This window comes from Leptidea sinapis, chromosome 23 (assembly GCF_905404315.1).
Source record: "Leptidea sinapis chromosome 23, ilLepSina1.1, whole genome shotgun sequence".
NCBI classification, from domain to species: Eukaryota; Metazoa; Arthropoda; class Insecta; order Lepidoptera; family Pieridae; genus Leptidea; species Leptidea sinapis.
The window spans coordinates 10,496,375-10,515,912 of NC_066287.1; the positions used below are offsets into that span (position 1 = coordinate 10,496,375).

General features: G+C 35.4%; 1 protein-coding gene across 1 annotated transcript; it reads right to left on the minus strand.

Annotated features, from left to right (window-relative positions):
• Nucleotides 1–11,395: 11,395 nt before the first annotated feature.
• On the minus strand, nucleotides 11,396–15,972 carry LOC126971245 (cyclin-C). The gene is made up of 4 exons (XM_050817441.1): nucleotides 15,054–15,972; nucleotides 14,378–14,470; nucleotides 13,391–13,570; nucleotides 11,396–11,740 (listed from the first exon to the last, which is right to left on the minus strand). The coding sequence occupies exons 1-3, from the start codon at nucleotides 15,642–15,644 to the stop codon at nucleotides 13,448–13,450; spliced, it is 807 nt and encodes a 268-aa protein (XP_050673398.1). The 5' UTR covers nucleotides 15,645–15,972; the 3' UTR covers nucleotides 11,396–11,740; nucleotides 13,391–13,447.
• Nucleotides 15,973–19,538: the final 3,566 nt, after the last annotated feature.

Sequence of the window (19,538 nt, forward strand, 5' to 3'; positions counted from 1 at the left end):
CTCAGTCCTTGCTATAACAAAATAAAAATATCTAAAATAAATAATTAATTTTAATAGAAAGTATTTGAAGTAAAAAAATATACGATTCAGATGTAGAAAAGTCTTTCATGGCGAAATTCTTTGGCAATTTTAATAACCTATAACAATAAATAGGAAATTCAAGTGTTGCCAGATATCTTATGTAGATGTATTGGTACCGGTAGTAGTGTTGACATGTTCAGCCGACGTGCAAACCTTTACTTTGGATTCTTGGCAACACAGTGCGTCTTCTGCAGTCATGTCAGCATAAACCCAAGGCTTGTCACAAACTTTATAGAATGCGGAGAGCTGTAGAAAATCAAATAATAATGGTTTATTGAGGGTAGTTGCATATTTTCAACTATATTTTGAAAAAAAATCCTATGTTACTAACATAAAGAAGCTATCCAAAGCAATGCCATTTTCGGTTTTATTAAGCTAAGTTTTAAACCAAGCTCAATTCAATCGTTATTAGAAATGTTTATTTAAATTACTGATTCTAATAATATCTTTCGACTTCCCGTACTGCGGGATCGAGACCCGCATCGTTCATAAATTTTGGTTACTTTGTACAATTACTCCCAGAATTAATCACTTTATAATTAATATACAAGACTGTAAAGGACGGTAGTTAATAACACAAAAAAAGTAATAGAACAGTAGCGTAACACAGCGGTCTCCTTGAAATTTAAACCTACGTCTGGCCGGAGCGATAGGGATGTGGACAGCGGTCCAGTGGGAGGCTCCTTTGCACAGGATGCCGGCTAGATTATGGCATGAGACTTAACATCTTATGTCTCAAGGTGACGAGCGCAGTTGTAGTGCCGCTCAGAATTTTTGGGGTTTTTCAAGAATCCTGAGCGGCACTGCATCGTAATGGGCAGGGTGTATCAATTACCATCAGCTGAACGTCCTGCTCGTCCCGTCCCTTATTTTCATTAAAAAAACATACAAAAAGATTGACGACGCGGCGAAGCTGATTTAACTCGGACAGCGACCAGTCTCGGTGGCGTACGTCGTGGCACTCAAAAGTTTTGTCTTCCCAAGATTGCTTAGCGGCCTTTTTCGATTGCTTATATGTGTGCGTGCGTCAAATCGGGCGCTCTGGTATTGTTCTATTATTGTATTATGGTAATAACGTCCAGAGTAAAAATATTCAAATTAAATAACACCAATATCTTAAAGATCTGCCTGATTACCTTTAGCTCGTCAGCATCCTTGAGTCTGTAACATAAAATTTCAGGGCCTTTTGCCTTCGTCGCTGTGGCGAGTGCTAGGCACAGGCTCTTACAAGTACCAGCTCCTTCCTCATCACAATTTACCACCAGACCCGGAGATTGAGAGAGAAGGGGCACGCTATCTGGCGTAGGAGATGATGTTGGAAAGCCACCGCAAGAGCAATTGCCTTTTATACCGTCTGTAGGGCTGTCGCTGAAATATTAAATACACGTTTTATTATAGCTAGCTTAAACGTTTTTAAGACTATCCACCGTTCGATATCCAATATGCGTGTATTATTGTATACAATGTTACGTTTTCAGAGAAAAATATGTGATATTTATCGAGATTCCGTCTATGATAGATTCTAAAAGACAATACACAATTACCTACTATAATCACACAAGCGTTCACACAAGTCATTATTAATAAGACTGTATTTAATTTAAATATAGCATACTCTTCTAAAAAACTCAATAATTATTATGTGTCTCCGTGAACTGAAATTAACCCTGAAATGACCCAGTAGACCCATAAACTGCAGTAGACTCGCTCCCAATTACGTGTGGGAAGAACCTAGAAATAAAGCTGACGGAATGTAGAGCCGAATACACCTATACCTACTCCTACCTCGTTGGGAATATATAGGCGTGAGTCTATAAATAAAAATTATCAGTCCTTACTAACCCACCCATTTACAGCAGCGACAAGATTTATTACAAATCTCAATTGCTTTAAAGAAATAAGTTTAAAAGTGTCCCGAACTGTACAAATAGAATAAATGTAATTAAATAAGTACAGGTAGGTGCCTATATAAACATGATAAGGCTTACCTTTTTATTGTTTGTTCCGAGGATACGATAGCTAATGCCAAAGCGAATGAGAAAAATAAAACGTTTGAGTGTTCCATGATGAACAGCGATGAAAAACTAACGGTTATGTGATGTTCTAGAACTTGCCCAAGCTTATATAGTATACACTGTAAAACAAAAGTCTACCTCACAATCAAAGTAGAGTGCATATAATTTACTTTTACTTAGGATATAATATTAAAAAAACTATATATTATTGTTACTCTTCGCGATAAATCGAGACAAGTAAAATTACAGGAAAAATAAAAATTAAGCAGTTATGTATTACCTATGTTATGCGATTATATTATTAGGTATTTTATAACCTTATTAAACAATGTATTTAGTTGTACTTAGTAATGTTTAATAAAGTTATAGGTACTCGTCCTATATAATACTTAAACATTATCGGTCTTACAAATAAAATTGGCAGGCTTACGAATGGTTTGTTCGGACGTATAAAGTTTCCCGCGTTTATTTGCAACGCAAGCTGCCTTGCAAATAAACGGTCATTCAGAAAACTTCAGAATTATCATTATAGTATATTGACAGTGTTGTCAACGATATTGTAAACATTCTGCATTTTCTTCGTTTATCATCAGTTATAACTTTATATCAAGTTTTTTTTGTAAGGCCGTATATGTTTTCAAATTCAAAATTACTTTATTCATGTAGGTCACGGAAATGACACTTATGAAGGACAAAAAAAAATATTTTTTCATAGTGAATCTACCGCTACTTCGTAAAGGGTTGAGCTAATGAGAGTAGCAAGAAACTCATTGCCACTCTTTTAAATCAAGGTTTACATCTTCATTGTTTTACAAAATATCATTTCAATTACAATATAATATGTAAAGTGGTGCAACAAACATACTCAAATGTCAAATAGTCAATGCTTTACACGAGTAAGTAAATGTAAATTATATACACAACAAAAGTTATTGAGTACAGTAACTGCAGTATCCACACACAATAAAGGTATTTTGTGAGCATTTTATGAGGAATTATGTAGACACTATATATGAGAGGTGAAACGGATAGTGGTTAGCCGGATAGCGGATATTCATCAAGCTACGAGGCCGGAGCGCTGAGACTAATTGGGTTTCAATGAAATGGCAAAAGATAATAGAGGATAGTCGTAAAGAAAAACAAAATCCATTTCTTTTTATTTATTTTTTAAGGACATTTACTTTTTCTTAAAAAACATCTCGAATCGATCACAATCACGACCCTTACATTTGGTGGTAACTTAATTTGAGTCAGTATCTGTAGTCATCATGGTTTATATACTAGAATTTATGGCAGTAGTGTTTACAGCGAAAGGCTATTTTCATAAGCTGGTCTGGTATAAGAAGCCAACATTTTTGACGTGCAATTATGAAAATAGACGGTCTCCATAACTTATTGTGGTATCATTTGGCTTGTGTAAAATAATGAGAATTTTTTGAACTTTTTACTACCGTGGATTTAGTTACGTTTTTGTGTTCAAATATAATACAAAGTTGAATAGTGTGGTTACCCTCGCTATCCAATTCCAATGTTTTGATTTCTGCACGATGAAATTGTTTTGGTTGTAAGTATGTGTCTTACAATAAGCTATTATGTTTTACGACAGTCTTGATGAAGTTACCAAGACAAACGGCAAGGAAGTCATAATTTAATATTTGAGACACTTATTGAAACATTCAGGTCACTATAATATAAGCACCATTTACAGCAAAACTACATTTAAAATTACTCTTATAGATTTACTGATAAACCACTTTACATGGGTACCTTCAAAAAAAGCGCGTACACCTTCCTTAAAGGCCGGCAACGCTCTTGTGATTCCTCTGGTGTTGCAAGAGAATGTGGGCGGCGGTGATCACTCAACACCATGTGACCCGTACGCTCGTTTGTCCTCCTATTCATTAAAAAAAAATAAAAAAAAACTCGACTTTACCCTAGCAAGCGTTACGTTGCCGAGTGAAACAGCTAAAACTCATTCAATACGAACAAAATTAAAGTGGTCGTCGCTCCTAAAGAAGTTTTCCTTTAAAAAAAGTCATCCCTCTCACGAACATTCCTCAGAGTCAACATAAAGCTGAATTGTCAAGTTTAACCAGATGTTTAATAACACGTACTGTGCTTGTTTTTTTTATGGAAGAGCAGAACAAACGAGCGTACGGGTCACCTGATGTTAAGTGATAACTATATTCTCTTGTAACACCCGAGAAATCACAGTAGCGTTGCCGGCCTTTTATTGAAGGTACACATATCGTATTTTCCTGGAAACACCGCACTTGGTTGTACTTGAAAGAAAGTTTCTTGAAAACCGCACTTTGGAGGATTGCCACACTTTCAGATGGTGTCGTGCAAAGGTGGAATTCAGCGGCAGGAATCAGATCAAACAGCTCGTTTTGACGCTCCCGTGATAAATGCGTTATAAGACACACAATGAAGCTACGTCTCTACGCTACCTCAATTTGTGATCTAGCCGTTCACAGAGGACTAGATCTCCGACAATTCAAGCACGTTGCACGTCAGATATGCGAGGTGGCCGTTTAATTTGACCGCATGTGACTATAATGGCCAGGAATGTATTGAACTAAAAACCGTTTACTTGCTGTGCGATTATGCGGAGGTGCACCGTGCACCATCTTGTTGGTAGGTGACATTATTTTAAATTGTGAAAACTGTATCGTCAACATCCACGACCACATTCAGTAGATATCTCTATATATATATTTAATTAACACAGTTTAGTGTACCTATACGAGTACTAATAGTTACATCTATGTTCAATTTTGGCAAGGTCACCGTTTTTAAAAGATCGAACCTACTACTAACCAACGACTAAATTTCAGGTTTGTATTTTTAGGGAGCAATGCTTGAAAAAGGTCCACTTGTTCACTTCTCACACTTGTATTTATACATCTTAAGAAGGTACCTCCATTTTATACAATTGGTTTAATTCAAATTCAAATATTTTTATTCAAAATAGGGTTCAAAATCACTTACTGAACGTCAAAAACTACCACCCATTTAAAATAGACTGCCTCAGACCTGAGAAGAAACCCAGCGAAAATATCATACCGATATTTTCCCAAAAAATCCTGAGATGACACCAACGCCTGTTCTGGAGCACATGTCCATAGCTAATCGGGGGAATGACATCAAGACCACCCGATTTAATGTCCAAGATGAAAATCGCCTTAACGACGGCGCTAAATCAGAATATTATCTCGAGCATGTGTTACCACGTGGTAAGAGGTCGTGAAGTGCCTTGATCATCCAGGGTCAAGTAGGACGCGCAAATTCAAATATTTTTATTCAAAATAGGATTCTAAATCACTTATTGAACGTCAAAAACTACCACCCAGTCAACAGAGACTGCCTCAGCCCTGAGAATATAAATATATATAAAAATATGGATGACAATGTGATATCGTACAATAAATATTTATAATTAAAGAGCCTGAGGGTGTTCGCTTTATTCCCAGTCCGTGGTGTCATTAAGAAAAAAAATCGTTTATGCTATAGTAACCTTTACCACACAAACGTTTTTTAACAATTCTTTTAAATTTCGTAACACATTTGTTTTGTACATTTTCTGGGATCATATTGTAGAAGCATATACTTCGCCCAACAAAAGACTTACTAACTCAACCCAACCGAGTAGTAGGCATAACAAGTTTATGTTTGTTCCTCGTGTTAACATTATGAATGTCACAGTTTCTAGAAAATTCTTCAATGTGCTTATGAACATACAGAACATTATCAAAAATGTGTTGAGAAGCAACAGTCAAAATGTTTATTTCTTTAAATTTTTCTCTTAATGATTCTTTAGGACCTTAGGTTAGGTTATAAATCGCGCGAATAGCCCCCTTCTGCAGCACGAAGATGGTATTAATATCGGCCGCAATGCCCCATAACAATATACCATAGGACATAATACTATGAAAATAACTAAAGCATACTAGTCGCGCCGTATCTTTGTCAGTTAACCGTCTAATTTTCTTAACCGCATATGCTGCAGAACTAAACGTATTCGCCAATCTTTCAATATGGGGGCCCCATTGCAATTTGGAATCATGAGTAATGCCAAAAAATACAGCAGATTCCACTGGTTTTACCACCTCTCCGTTTGATAAAATTAGCATCTACATCTTTGACATTTGAGGCGGTAAATCTAATATATTTGGTTTTATGACTATTTAACAATAAGTTATTAGCGCTAAACCAGTACACGATTTCAGATAGAGCATTGTTTAAGCAAAATTAAGAAAAGGAAGGGTCCAAGAATAGACCTTTGTGGTACCCCCATACCGAGCGGAGTCCCAGGAGATCTCCTGCCATTCACATCGACCCTCTGAATCTTATTATTTAAATATGAGATCAGAAGATCGAGCGCAGATCCTCTTATACCATAGTGACATAGTTTCCTAACCAGCGTTGAACACAACCAAAGGCCTTAGATAAATCACAGAAGATACCAAGTGCATTCTGTGATTCCTCCGCATCCGTAGTCGAGCTTCCCCTAGTAAAGCCAAATTGTTTTATATGAAGTAACTTATGTGTTAAAGTGAGTAAAAATTTGGCTTAAAATATTTTTTTCAAAAATTATACTTAGGGCCGGCAACCCTGAAACAGGGCGATAGTTATTCGGGTCAGCAGTGAGTCCCGATTTAAATATTGGTGTAATTTTACTATATTTCAGAAGATCAAGAAACACGCCTTGTTCAATACAGCTATTAAAAACTAGTGCTAGATATGGTGCTATGACGTCAATAACTGAACTTATTATTTTTACAGATATGCCCCATATATCAGCAGTTTTTTTCATTTCTAAAGATCTGAAGGTTTTAATTATTTCTGCTGGGCTAACAACACTGAATTTGAAATTTTGTTTACATTCCTTAACATTTTCCAAAAGAAGGGAGACAAGGGTGCTTGAGATAGAAACTAGAATATCAGAAAAAAAATCTCAAAAGTAGAACCTACTTCCTGATCAGAGTGGATTTTAGATTATATTAAAACTTGCAGTCTTTCGCTCTTCCAGATTCCCAGTTAATATTTCCAAGTCATTTTTATTTTATTTGAAGCATTTTTAAGTATTTCTCTAATATGCATTTACTTAGCAATAGTACATACTTTCATAATTTTGAATATTTTTTCACATATACAATAAAAGATACATCATGATTACATGATGATCTCTCACTATATAGTTCATATAACCGTTGTCTGCTCCTATGAATACCAGCTGTTGCCCAGTTGTTAAATAACAAGAGACCACCCGAGTTGACTGTCTTTGAAGTAAATATAGAAGTAAAATCTGTTTTAATTATTTTAAATAACTTACCATAAGTACATCTCATTTGGAGTACTGTTATAATTTAATACAAATTTGAGAGTTTTTCCGAAACATTGCCTCCATATTTCTCCATTTGCCTAATTTACCGTAACAAACATAATCTTTTTAATTGAAGTAGGTACATTTGTTTACTTCAATATTAAAAGAGGCTTATTGACCAAAGTTGTCTGAGCTCATTTTACTAATTATTGACTGAGAAATAGGTTTAAAGTTAGTAAAAATATTATCAATACAGCTTTTAGAGGTGCTGGTTACTCTAGTAGGTTTTAAGAAAATATTTGATAAATTATATGATTTAAACAATAATTTGAATCTTATACTTGTGGTAGATTTTTCTAATAAGTTACTATTAAAGTCACCACAAATCGTAATATATTTCTTAGATTCTGATAGAACCTCCTCCAATACACTCTCAAATAACTCACATAGTTAATGCATCGGGGGTCTGTATATATTTACAACAATGGCACGCTCAAGCTCTGCACAGGCTATTTCAATGGTACGTTCAACAGGCCACAATATCTTTACGGTCTTTGAATTTAAATGATTTACTTATAAGTATAAGAGAGCACGTACAGCCTTTTCTCTGCTAAATACAGTTAAAAATGAGCTCATATTTTCTAAGCCAGTGTTCTGTAAGACATAAGATATCAATATTTTCATGGTTCATTAGTAACTGCAGTTCCAGTTCTTTATCTAACAATCCTTGCATATTTTGGTGCATCAGGTTTATGACTTTACAATTATTATGTTTACTTGTACTTGTACATTGTGTATTAAGTCCCTTATTGTCTTATTGCCTAATTTAAATAATTTGGAACATACTCCAAATCAGAAACTATACTATAACTACTGCTCAATAGAAGCAGTGTTAATCAAATGAATACTTTGCTCAATAGGAGCCAAGTCCAACATGCTATTACACTGCTCAATAGAAGCAGGGGACCGTGTTGCCAAATAGTTGGCTGTGTTAAAGAAAGGCGAGATCAGTAAGACAAAAATTTTGCCCCTGAGTTGACTCCCGTACTATCCGGCACAGACACTTAAAAGGCTATTCGATCTTCAAAAAGGCGACAGCTCGAATCTGGCTAACTACATGAATATTGTCAAGACCTCCCTGCTCTCGAAAATCACGGACAGCTCTTGGCATGCCTATGTCAATGACCGACATTACGGCTTTCGCACAGACTGGTGGCTGCCATTGTAAGCAAAGGGGAAGGTTTGCGAATTACTTTGGATGTAGCGAAGGCCTTCAAATATCTATAGCAGGGGTATAGTTAAAAGCAGAAAAATTAAAACTCATTTGGCCCTTGGAACATCCTGAAAAAATCATTATGTCCCTAATGCTTCAAAGTTTGGCGACCCCTGATCTATGGCATGAGGTCAAAACAATATGCGGTGTAAAAGTCAAGAAATTTATTGTTTCAAATAAAAACAGTGGGGGAAATGTAAAAGTTGTGATGAATCTACAAAGGAAGTGATAATAAAACTACGCGATAAGCGTTGGTGATATAAAAAGATGGCCGATCATCTGCAGAGCTCAAAAACGATGAAATTCCACGCTCTAAAGTATTTTAATACATATCAAATAACTTCAAATACTCCTCGTGTATTTAAACAGAGAGTCATCTCGGAGAGATGATCGAATATCGTGTTTGCCAAAACAAAACCCCTGGAGTCTTATCGAGTTAAGAAAAGAATATTTTGGCATAAGGTCGAAACAACCACCACGTGGGCTTTCCGAGAGTTTTTGCAACTAAATCACTAGCAACCTCACGAGGCTTAGCATAAGGCGATTTCCTCTGACCTTTAAAAGCCCTTGAACGCCGATGTTCTACAAGGCTGTCTGCTATATACACTGGCCTGCAAAAGTATCACACTTTTCAATTTTTTTTTTTTCTTTACTATAGAAGGTAGAGATTTAAGATTAAAAACGTTTTGTTGCAAATTTTAAAGGCTAATAATTAATAAACTGATTCTTAGAAACAAAAATATACATTAGTATCATTTTTAACTTAAAAAAGATAAAACAATGAAAATAGACATTTTTAGTTAAGTGTTAAAAAATTCAACTAAAATGTATTACATGTTATTTAATTTTTAATAACTGGTATTGCCTCCTCGAGCTCTGATTACGGCATACTGAACACTAGGTTTCGGAGCCGATGTTGGGGAATATTCTCCCATTCTTCTACCAGGGCCTGCTTTAGTGCCCTGAGGGTAGTAGGTGGTGGTCTGCGATTTCTGACTAGCCTCCCAAGCTCATCCCAGGCGTGTTCAATCGGGTTGAGATCAGGACTTCTTGATGGCCAAGCCATCACGCTGATACCGACCTCCTGAATATACTCTTGTACGATATGAGCCGTGTGTGGTGGGGCATTATCATGCATCAGCATCGATCCATCACCCATATTTGCTAAATACGGCCCTGCATACTCATTGAGAATCTTCAAGAGATTGCATATCTTTGCCCAGTGAGGGTGCTATTTTCTATGGCTACTAGCTCTGTGCGACCTTCTGAAGATATGCCAGCCCATACATGTACACTGCCTCCACCGTATTGGACTCTTTCTGAGATGCAGGCTTGAAGGTATCGCTCACCAGGTCGCCAGTAAACACTTCGCCTTCCATCAGAAGTGTAAAGGGAGAATCGAGACTCATCTGCAAACAAAATTCTTGACCATTCTTCTTCATCCCACTGCATGTGTTCACGGGCGTATCGCAGTCTCGCTACTCGATGCTGTCTCTCAAGTTTTGGCCCACTCGCTGGTCTACGGGGTTTCAAATTTGCTTCAGCAAGTCTTCTTCTCACTGTACTGTCACTAATAAAGTCCCTCCGGGTCTGAAGTAGCTGTTGCTGGATTTCAACTGCATTTTGGTGGCGATTTCTTAACACAGTGGAAATAATATAACGATCTTCTCGGGCACTGGTACACCTGGGTCTGCCATTACAAGGTCTCCTCAGATGGTGTCCAGTCACTTCGTACCTTCGCTTTACCTTCTGGACCGTTCGTACCGTCACACCCACCATTCTTGCAGTGCGACGCATACTGATGCCTAGTTCCTGAAAAGCCATGATCCTAGCACATTCTTCAACTGAAAGAGGCATGATAAATAAATGTTATGTGCTTTTTAGCATAAATTTTTAAAACAAGACCCATCTATCTTGAAAAAAATTTAAAACAGAAAGAAAAATGTGAATGGTAAAATTGTAATTCGGAAACGTCCACTTTGAAAAAGGATTGTTTTTTTTTTATGGAATAGGAGGACAAACGAGCGTACGGGTCACCTGGTTTTGTTTTTGAAGTTTTTTTCCAGCCAATTCTTAAAAGAAGGTTACCGACTATAAAGTTTTTATGTACAAAATTAAATTCTCTTTGGAGTGCTTTATATTTCGAAAGTATATCTTGTGAACTTAAAACGTTATCCCAATTTTAAAAGTGTGATATTTACTTTTCAAGGCCAGTGTATTTACACATACCTCTTCTTCAGTAACATTCATCAGAATTATGCTTCCTACAACTAAAGACTCATGCAACTTGAATAGTTAGAGAAATGGGTTCACACACGAGTGTTGTAAATAGTTGATACAGGTATATTTTAGATTCTAATTTATCTGTAGGAAACCACCCACAAAAAGAAACACTATGTAAGAGTGGTATCTGGGCCAGCCTTAGATCATTTATACGACTATGACAGCTGTGAAAACGTCGAAAAAAAAATAGGATGACAGTTAACCTCTATTTCGAGCAATGCACACACACTTACACAAAGTGATATACAAATCGAGAGTGTAAGACCGTAGCTTGTCACAAACACTAAAGTAATAAAACTGGCCTGCTTTCATCGGTTGTCTAGCAGCAAGAAGCTCTATCTAGACATGTAAAGGGGCATGCATTTATCTGAAACCTGAACTTCTCCTTAATGTGTTAAATAAAATAATACAAAATGCTTGAAATTTAATTTGTTTATTACTTATGAGGAGCTAGCAGTCTTTTTAAATACAAGCTGAGTCTTGCTTACTATTCCATGTTTTGTCTCTCTCATTCTCTAGTTGTGACAAAACTGCACAACACAATATTTCTTTGTTTTATAAGACCAAGTATATTTTATTTCTGTATGGTACTACATCACATAAAAATATATTAAATGCATAAATTCTATTTTTGGACTTTGAGGTTTGCTCTGCTTTCTGCCATTTGCATTATACTTAATTACACCGATGATCTCAACCACTTCGGTAATTTTTTTTTACCAAAACACCTCTAATATAATTCTTTATATTAATATCTGCAATCTGAAACAATATGTTTATAAACTTATTAATTAATTATTATATACAAATTAACTTATGGGCATCTTGAGTTCAGTCTGTCAGTTCTATTCTGTCTTAATATACGTAAAAAAAACTATTATTTAGGATTAAAATTATATTTTTATGGGAAACCTTGTGACTTTAGGAGCCTCAATTTTAAAACAGTAAATACATTAGAGTAAATGTTAGAGTGTAAAAAACATTTAGTTCACACGCTTAAGATCTGAGCAGCAACCACCAACACCACATGGTGTTGGTGGTTGCATCATCACAGCCCCAAAGCATACATATGCTTTGGGGGTGTGATGACGCTGGTAATCCATTTGCAAAAAATCTGGGAACTTTCATGAACCCGGGACTATGCGTTTTGAGTATGAGAGCCGGAATAAACGCGTCATTACCAGGGAACTCAGGGGTATAAGTTCTATCCACAATGGAAGAAATGCCATTAGTCCCCTCGACTTCTTTACGTCCAAATGAACCCAAGAGTCTGCTGACATGTAGTACAAAATCGCTGGTGTTCTGTGACATGGGTGTCTGATAGGCACTACAGTCCTGACCAGACGATCGGCGGACGACCCAAGAGAGGTGTCTCATTGAGGCAGACCCCAATGCAAAATTATAAACATGTCGCCTGCACACAATTGACCTAAGCCATTCAGCACAATGCTTGTTTCAAATTGCCCAAGACTACAAAATCAGTGGAGGGATACTGTGCCAGTAAGTCAATGATTGATGATTGAACACAGCCCATGAGACAATAATATATCTGCGTAAATGTTAGGCATCATAAGGCCAGCTCGTTTTTGACTGAAGGTGATGGTGGACGGCCTTTAAACATGGGCCGAGATGCTTTGTTCAACCTCAGAAATAAGCAGTACAGTCTCCCCAGAATATGAGGGAGTACAGGAGGGAGTCTCCGACTCTGGCAGAATCGGTACACTCCTGGGGTAAAATCTCTTTGAGGACTGCTGTTTAAAGGCATTTATTTTCTCAAAATTGATTCCTTTAGTACCTAGTAGATACTACTACCGCTTCGGAAACACATGGCGCTCTGAGAGAGAAGAAGCGGCGCAAGAAACTCTCCTGTTACAACAGGACTGGTTATGGTACTGCAATGCGCACTTGTTCTTACCAATAACAACTGTAAAAGGAAGGGGCACCAGGTAATACTTATGTGGTTGAGTCTGGCCCGTTCATGCTGTTGTCGTAGGATGGCAGTGTGACTCTACCACATAGATAGTCCCTTAGACTCCTCATAGGAAACTTTGAGCTCGCAACTTTCCTATTCTTTTAAAGCCCTTGATGAACACAGGGCAGCAGATAAGACACAACCTCAAGCCATCTATCTGCATCTTCCACCCACATATATCACAGGGAATGTTCGGAGTTCTTTAACCTTAGTACAATAGCAGCTGATCATAACAATATTCAAACATCATGTTCATATTCCAGAGCTGCATGTGTCACAAAATACTATTTTGTTTCACACAGCCACTTCGACGGATAATTGATAACAGATAATTGGTCTGGTTTGCAATATCCATCAAGTGAGCTACTTGCCCATTTGCCAAAGTATAAGAAAAAAGAAGGTTAAATATCCAGCATTAAAATTATAAAAATATATCTTACCTAATCACAGATTTCTTATAAAAGACATTTCATAATGATAGCTTTCTTCCAATAATATTATCTTTGTGGAGCAGGACATGGTTTTGGCATTTTTGCTAGAAGAGCCTGAATTTCTTTCTTTTCATCATAGCTCTTCCACATTTCATACAAATTTATAATAGCTCTAACAATTTCTTGAATCTGAAACAATATGTTTTAGAGAAATTTTAAATTGTGTCCATTCATGTATTTCTCGATAGCTGCTGTCATGACATCTGCTCAGACGTTATTAAGCAGCAACATGTAATATAAATAGTCATACATTGTCACCCTTTGTTGTTTTTTTTTTTATGGAATAGGAGGACAAACGAGTGTACCGGTCACCTGTTGTTAAGTGATCACCGCCGCCCACAACCTCTTGCAACACCAGAGGAATCACAGGAGGCCTGTCGTGCGAAGGTGGAATTCGGCTCTTGGGAACACTCCCCAAACCCACAAAAATTAAAAAAAGTACTTTTTTGGAATTGGAATTATTGTTTATAGAACACACAGCAAATATTCTATTGAATGTACGGTATGGTAATGTACTTTGTTATAATATTACTATATTGGTTTCTTGCTATAACTTTAGGCAATATTGCTTTTAGGAAAGGATTTTTAAAGTTTCAATTTTTTCCACTCAATAATTATTACCTTTTATTATATAATATATTTATTTAATAATACAAAATTTATATGAAACTTGTCTGAAGTCCAAAGGTCAACTAAATTTATATAAATCCAATTCATATTAGGTATCTAATGCTAGCTCTGTCTTATGTTAAAAGTTTCTTTGTAAAAACATATTGTATTATTTACATGAAGAATAAGCTTTATTTTATTTATCACATAGAAAAAATTACAGAAGAATTTTGTTATAGCTGTTTGGTTACATTTGGTTTATCACAGCAATGTTGTCAAGCTGTAAAATAAAAATAACAATAAATATGGGATTATACCCGTAAATACCTTATCCAAGTCCACATTGAGTTCAGCAAACCATGGTTTTAGATTCTCTTTGCCCAGCATAACACAGGCTATATGCAAAGCTGCAATTGCAATCTGTAATCATCATAATAATTATGTAACAGTTATATGAGATTTATTAAGACAATAATAGAGATAGATAGATTTATAAGAGATGTAGGTTTATTATAATATGAGATGTCTCTAAGATAATATATAATGAAAAATTATATATATAACTAGCTGACCCAGCAAACATTGTATTGCCAACATTAAAATTGCAATACAAAAGTAACTGTTGATCGTAGATGGGTGAAAATTTGAAGTTGTATGTATTTTTTAATGCGGGCTCATAATCAAACATATTGAAAAAAATTAAAAAAATAAAAATCGTGTGGACCACCCTTAACATTTAGGGGGATGAAAAATAGATGTTTTCCGATTCTCAGACCTACCCAATATGCACTCAAAATTTCATGAGAATCGGTCAAGCCGTTTCGGAGGAGTTCAATGTTTAACGCCATGACATGAGAATTTGTATATATTAGATATATATCACTGAGTGTTTTAGGACCCATAGCCGCTTCTTCACAGAATGCCGACACCTAGTTGATATGTGACATGAACACTTTTCAGACCTCTTATAGCATAAATACCAAAATTTAAACAGTAAATTTACCTGATATGGGGGATATAATAAACTGACATCTGTCCTAAGTGAATCATTTACAATTCTCCAGGCATATGTTAGCAATTGGTCATCTTGTCCTATATCTTGCACAAACAAAAGTAAAGGCCTATATGGTTGAAAGACTATAAGACAACAATCTAAGTTCTCTAACAAATAAAATTCACATTCTAATATATGATTTGTCCTATATGGAAATTCTTGTTGGCCAAAAGCGTAACTAAATTTGTTTTTTATTACAGTTTGACATGTCGTTATGAGCCTAGAGTTGGATATAACACCAAATTCTTCTACTTTTGAGGCCAGGAAAACACAAGTAGGTGCTAATAGCAGAGGATCGATGCATTTTAACGAATTTCTTGCATAAAATCTCTTGAAGTAAACAGTCGCTGTGGCTATTACTTGCTGTCGCAATTTTAATTGCTCACCGAGCACTTGAATAATACTAGCAAAAAAATTAAAGATTTTCTGGTACTCTTCATCAGTCAACTTTGCTAAATCGTGTTGGCGATCTCGAATAAGATCTTGTTTATCCAGCATCCATTGCTGATGGTGCGAACTTTGCCAGAAATTACCAGCCATATCGGTTTTAACTTAGAATATCGAATACACCTCCAATTATTGTTGAACAATATTTAACAGGATTTATAGTCCCTTTTCTTAACATGGGATTTTCAATAAGAATTACAGTGAAAATTATACACTTTTAGTAGCTAACATATTTTTTATTACTATTTACACAGTAAACAGTGTGTTTCTTTTTCAGTCTTTTGGTTATGAGTAATCACTAATCAGTAAATTTTATATCTTATTTATGTTAGAGTACACCGTACGGCGCGCAAATTTAGCAAAACGGTATGGACATTGGTGATTGGGTATTGGCCAAATTAAAGAGGGCCAAATGGCCAACCATTGAGTTGTTTAAATTCTCTTTGCATTGAGTTCTGGGCTCAGTGCTGTCACGTTGATTTTTTTTTTGGTTCTGTTCGTCCATCTGGACAGTCAAAGGGGTCAAAAGCCCATACAGCCAGTCTTCATTTTTATTTTTCTATTCTTCACGTTACACAGCTTGTTCAAAGTCAAGCTAAGTATTTATATAATCTTCATTTTCAAACATAAATAGTACAATTTCCCATAAAAGTAGTATTTCGTGTTCTTCATGTTTCATTTTCTTCATATACATATAGGTTCGCATGAAAGGCCGAAGCCAAGTCTTTTATTGATAATATTCTTGTTCCAATGAAGATCAAGCTTAGCCCCTTATTTTTAATAATAAACTTTTATGATATAATACTAAAATATAAATCTCATATACGTTATAAGAAATATATTATACATTAATTATAAGTAATAATGATGAATATTAGTTGAATATAATTATAAGATAATATGAAACTAATTTAAGGTATAACTACAAATATAATATTTACATTTATACATTAAAATTTACATTATAAACACAAGTCCAATAATAATTTATGGACGAATATGTTTTAAGTCTGTGTAAGGGATTGTGTCAAAAGCCAAGCCGTATATTCAAATTTCGCCTACCGTTGAAACTATAAATTTGTAAAGCGGCACGAAGCAGTCATAAGTTTTCAATAACTACTGTAGTGAGCGCGGGATGTCTTCAGCATTCTTATAAATATCCAAGAGGCAGTCTATCAATATAAATCTTTGAAGATTATATTGGGGACAGTCAAAGAAAATGTGATTAAGAGTTTGGATGGATAAATTACAGAATTGACAAGTTGGAGAATCTAAAACACCGATCCTAAATAAATGAGCACCACTACGAGAATGTCCCAGACGTAACCGACAAATTGTGGTGTAAAATTTTCTGTGTAAGTATTTTTTCTTTTTAACAAACCAGGGAGATTTAAATAACATGGCCAAAGAATACTAGAAAATAGATTATGATCACAAGAAAAATGTAACAAATCAGAGATGTCTTCTACTTGATAGTAGGAATTATTGTCAGTTCGGTTAATATAGTCCTGTATCTTTAATAGGAGTGGATGATTATTAATAGAAGTTAATTTGAGAAAGAATTTTGTTTGTAGATATTTGAATCTAAGAGCTAGTGGGGGAATATTACATTCTACTTGTAATGATATAATAGGAGTAGACCTAAAAGCGCCTGTTATGATCCTTAAGCATTTATTTTGTATTTTTTCTAATTTATTCACTAATGTAATTACTCCACCATAACAAACCCCAATATACTCAAAATGGCTACGGACTAATGACTTATATAGTGTTAGCAAGAAGATGCGTGGGTCTGCACCCCAATATGTACCAGCTAATGATTTCAGAATATTGCAGGCCTTTAATGCTCGATTTTATAATATTTCAACATATTTGTGCCAACATTTGATGAATTAAGTCCTGATCTACTAGACTACTAGATCATCAGCAAATTGGAGGTTAGAAACTCTATTACCCAAAACAATATTTATTTGATTTATGTAGATTATAATGAGCAATGGACTCAAAATTCCGCCCTGTGATACGCCTCTATATGAATATCGAGGACCTATTAATTGGTTATTGACTCTAACATAAAGTTTACGACCATGCAAGAAATTGAATATTCAACTAACTATTTTTTCAGGGACATTTAAGGATAGAAGAATGATAATTGTTCTGGATCAACATTATTAAATGCTCCTACAACATCCAAAAAAACACCAGCCAATATCTTATTGTCAATCTGGGCACTATGCTGTCACGTTGATTTATCAAGCCTATTAATCTGTCAAGTACTTGTTTTTTAAATTTCTGAGCATCGGCAACTTAAAACTGTCAATTACATCTTACAGAATCCTATGTAATTTATTTAATTACAATGATATTATAGTATTAAAAGAGGTAGATATGTCACTAGCGCGCCGAAAATCATTCGCCTAAATTGAGTCAATTGGTTCCTTTTGTCGTAGTCGCTCTCTCGATACGAAAACGGTACACACGCGTTTGTTGTTGACAGAATTGCTTACAATTTGATATAGGTACAACATTAAAATGCCGTCTTGTGTTGAGGAAGATGCACTAATTACGAAAGCAAAAAAAAATCATAGAATTACATACCACCGTTAAGAAATCATTAATTATAACATTTTATTTGATTTAATTATTTACTTATCTAACAAAATAAATATGTTCCCATGACAACGCCGATCGCCGCCAAGCCGATCATAGATTAACCTACAGAAATGACAAAATATTGATGCTGTCTGTTGCGGGATGATAGAGGTGGAATGTTTTAGGAAATGATGTAAAAAAGTCATTGTTGCAGTGAGTGTAATAATTTTTAATAAACAAGAGCGTATATAGGTAGCTGAACTATCAAACTACTAAAACATGTTTTAGGGTAGGTAGCGGATGTAGACAGTGAGTGCTATTTGTTTACGTAGGAGTTTTTTCAGTAGATCCCTTGCTAATTGCAGAAGAATCAATGGATCATTTTCTTCTTCTCCCTTACCTTATTGTAATAAACCCTCAACAAAAGACATTCATAAATAAAATAAGATACAAAAAATAATAATTGTAATCTTAAAACTTTTTGGGAGCCGTCGTTAGTAAAATTGTAAAAATACTGTTACCCTTACTGTTGATACCTTTCGGTTTTGTTTTGGTGTCTGTATGTTTTTTATTATTTTATTTATAAATAATGTGGCTATATATTATAAACAACATTAAATTGTTTTTTTTCATAAAATCAATGACATATTATCTACCTAATTTAAATGCAGTCTACTTTATAGCTTTTACTACATGAACTCATGAATGAATCGTAATTTAGGCATAAATCACGGTGTACGGTAAAAAATAATATCTGATGAATTATCTGTATTTTCTCTATACAAATACGAAGCAATTAGCAAATTAGAGTTATCTCTTTTTCGCTTGCGATAATTGCATTTATTATCCTTCTTTGACGTGTAATTGTAATGTAGTGTGCTATAGCAATGTTAAATTATTCATGTGTGCGTTAGTGTATCATTTTCAAACACCGAATGTTGTCTACGTAACCTATCTATACTTTTAAATATCATTGTTTAATTACACAACCTTTTTTAACTTATGTTGACATCTGTTTTTGGCCTGGAAGAAGAGGCGTTAAGGGCTTTCGAGATGTGAAAGTGTCACGCTGCAGTCTTAAAACGTCAGCACAAACGGGCCAGACCCGTCCGGGTTATTTCCTACACCCGCACAGAATAACCGCGTGAAGTAGCGGCCTAGTGCCGCTATGTTTCGCATAGGTTAGTGTCGAGGACCGCACTACTCGCCACATATAGGATATCATCCCCACCATCTCATTCTGGCGTTCGTCGAACTTTACTCCACGTAATACAATGCTGTGGAATGAGCTTCCTTGTGCGGTGTTTCCGGGGCGACACGGCATGGGTACCTTCAAAAATAGCCTTTCTTAAAGGCCGGCAACACTTCTGTGATTCCTCTGACGTTGCAAGAGAA

Coding starts and splice junctions, on each gene's coding strand:
- LOC126971245 (XM_050817441.1), bottom strand. CDS start 15,644: ATGGCTGGTAATTTCTGGCAAAGTTCGCACCATCAGCAATGGATGCTG. Junction 14,471..15,053: donor TATTATATCCCCCATATCAG/GTAAATTTACTG, acceptor TGATGATTACAG/ATTGCAATTGCAGCTTTGCA. Junction 13,571..14,377: donor TCAATGTGGACTTGGATAAG/GTATTTACGGGT, acceptor ATATTGTTTCAG/ATTCAAGAAATTGTTAGAGC.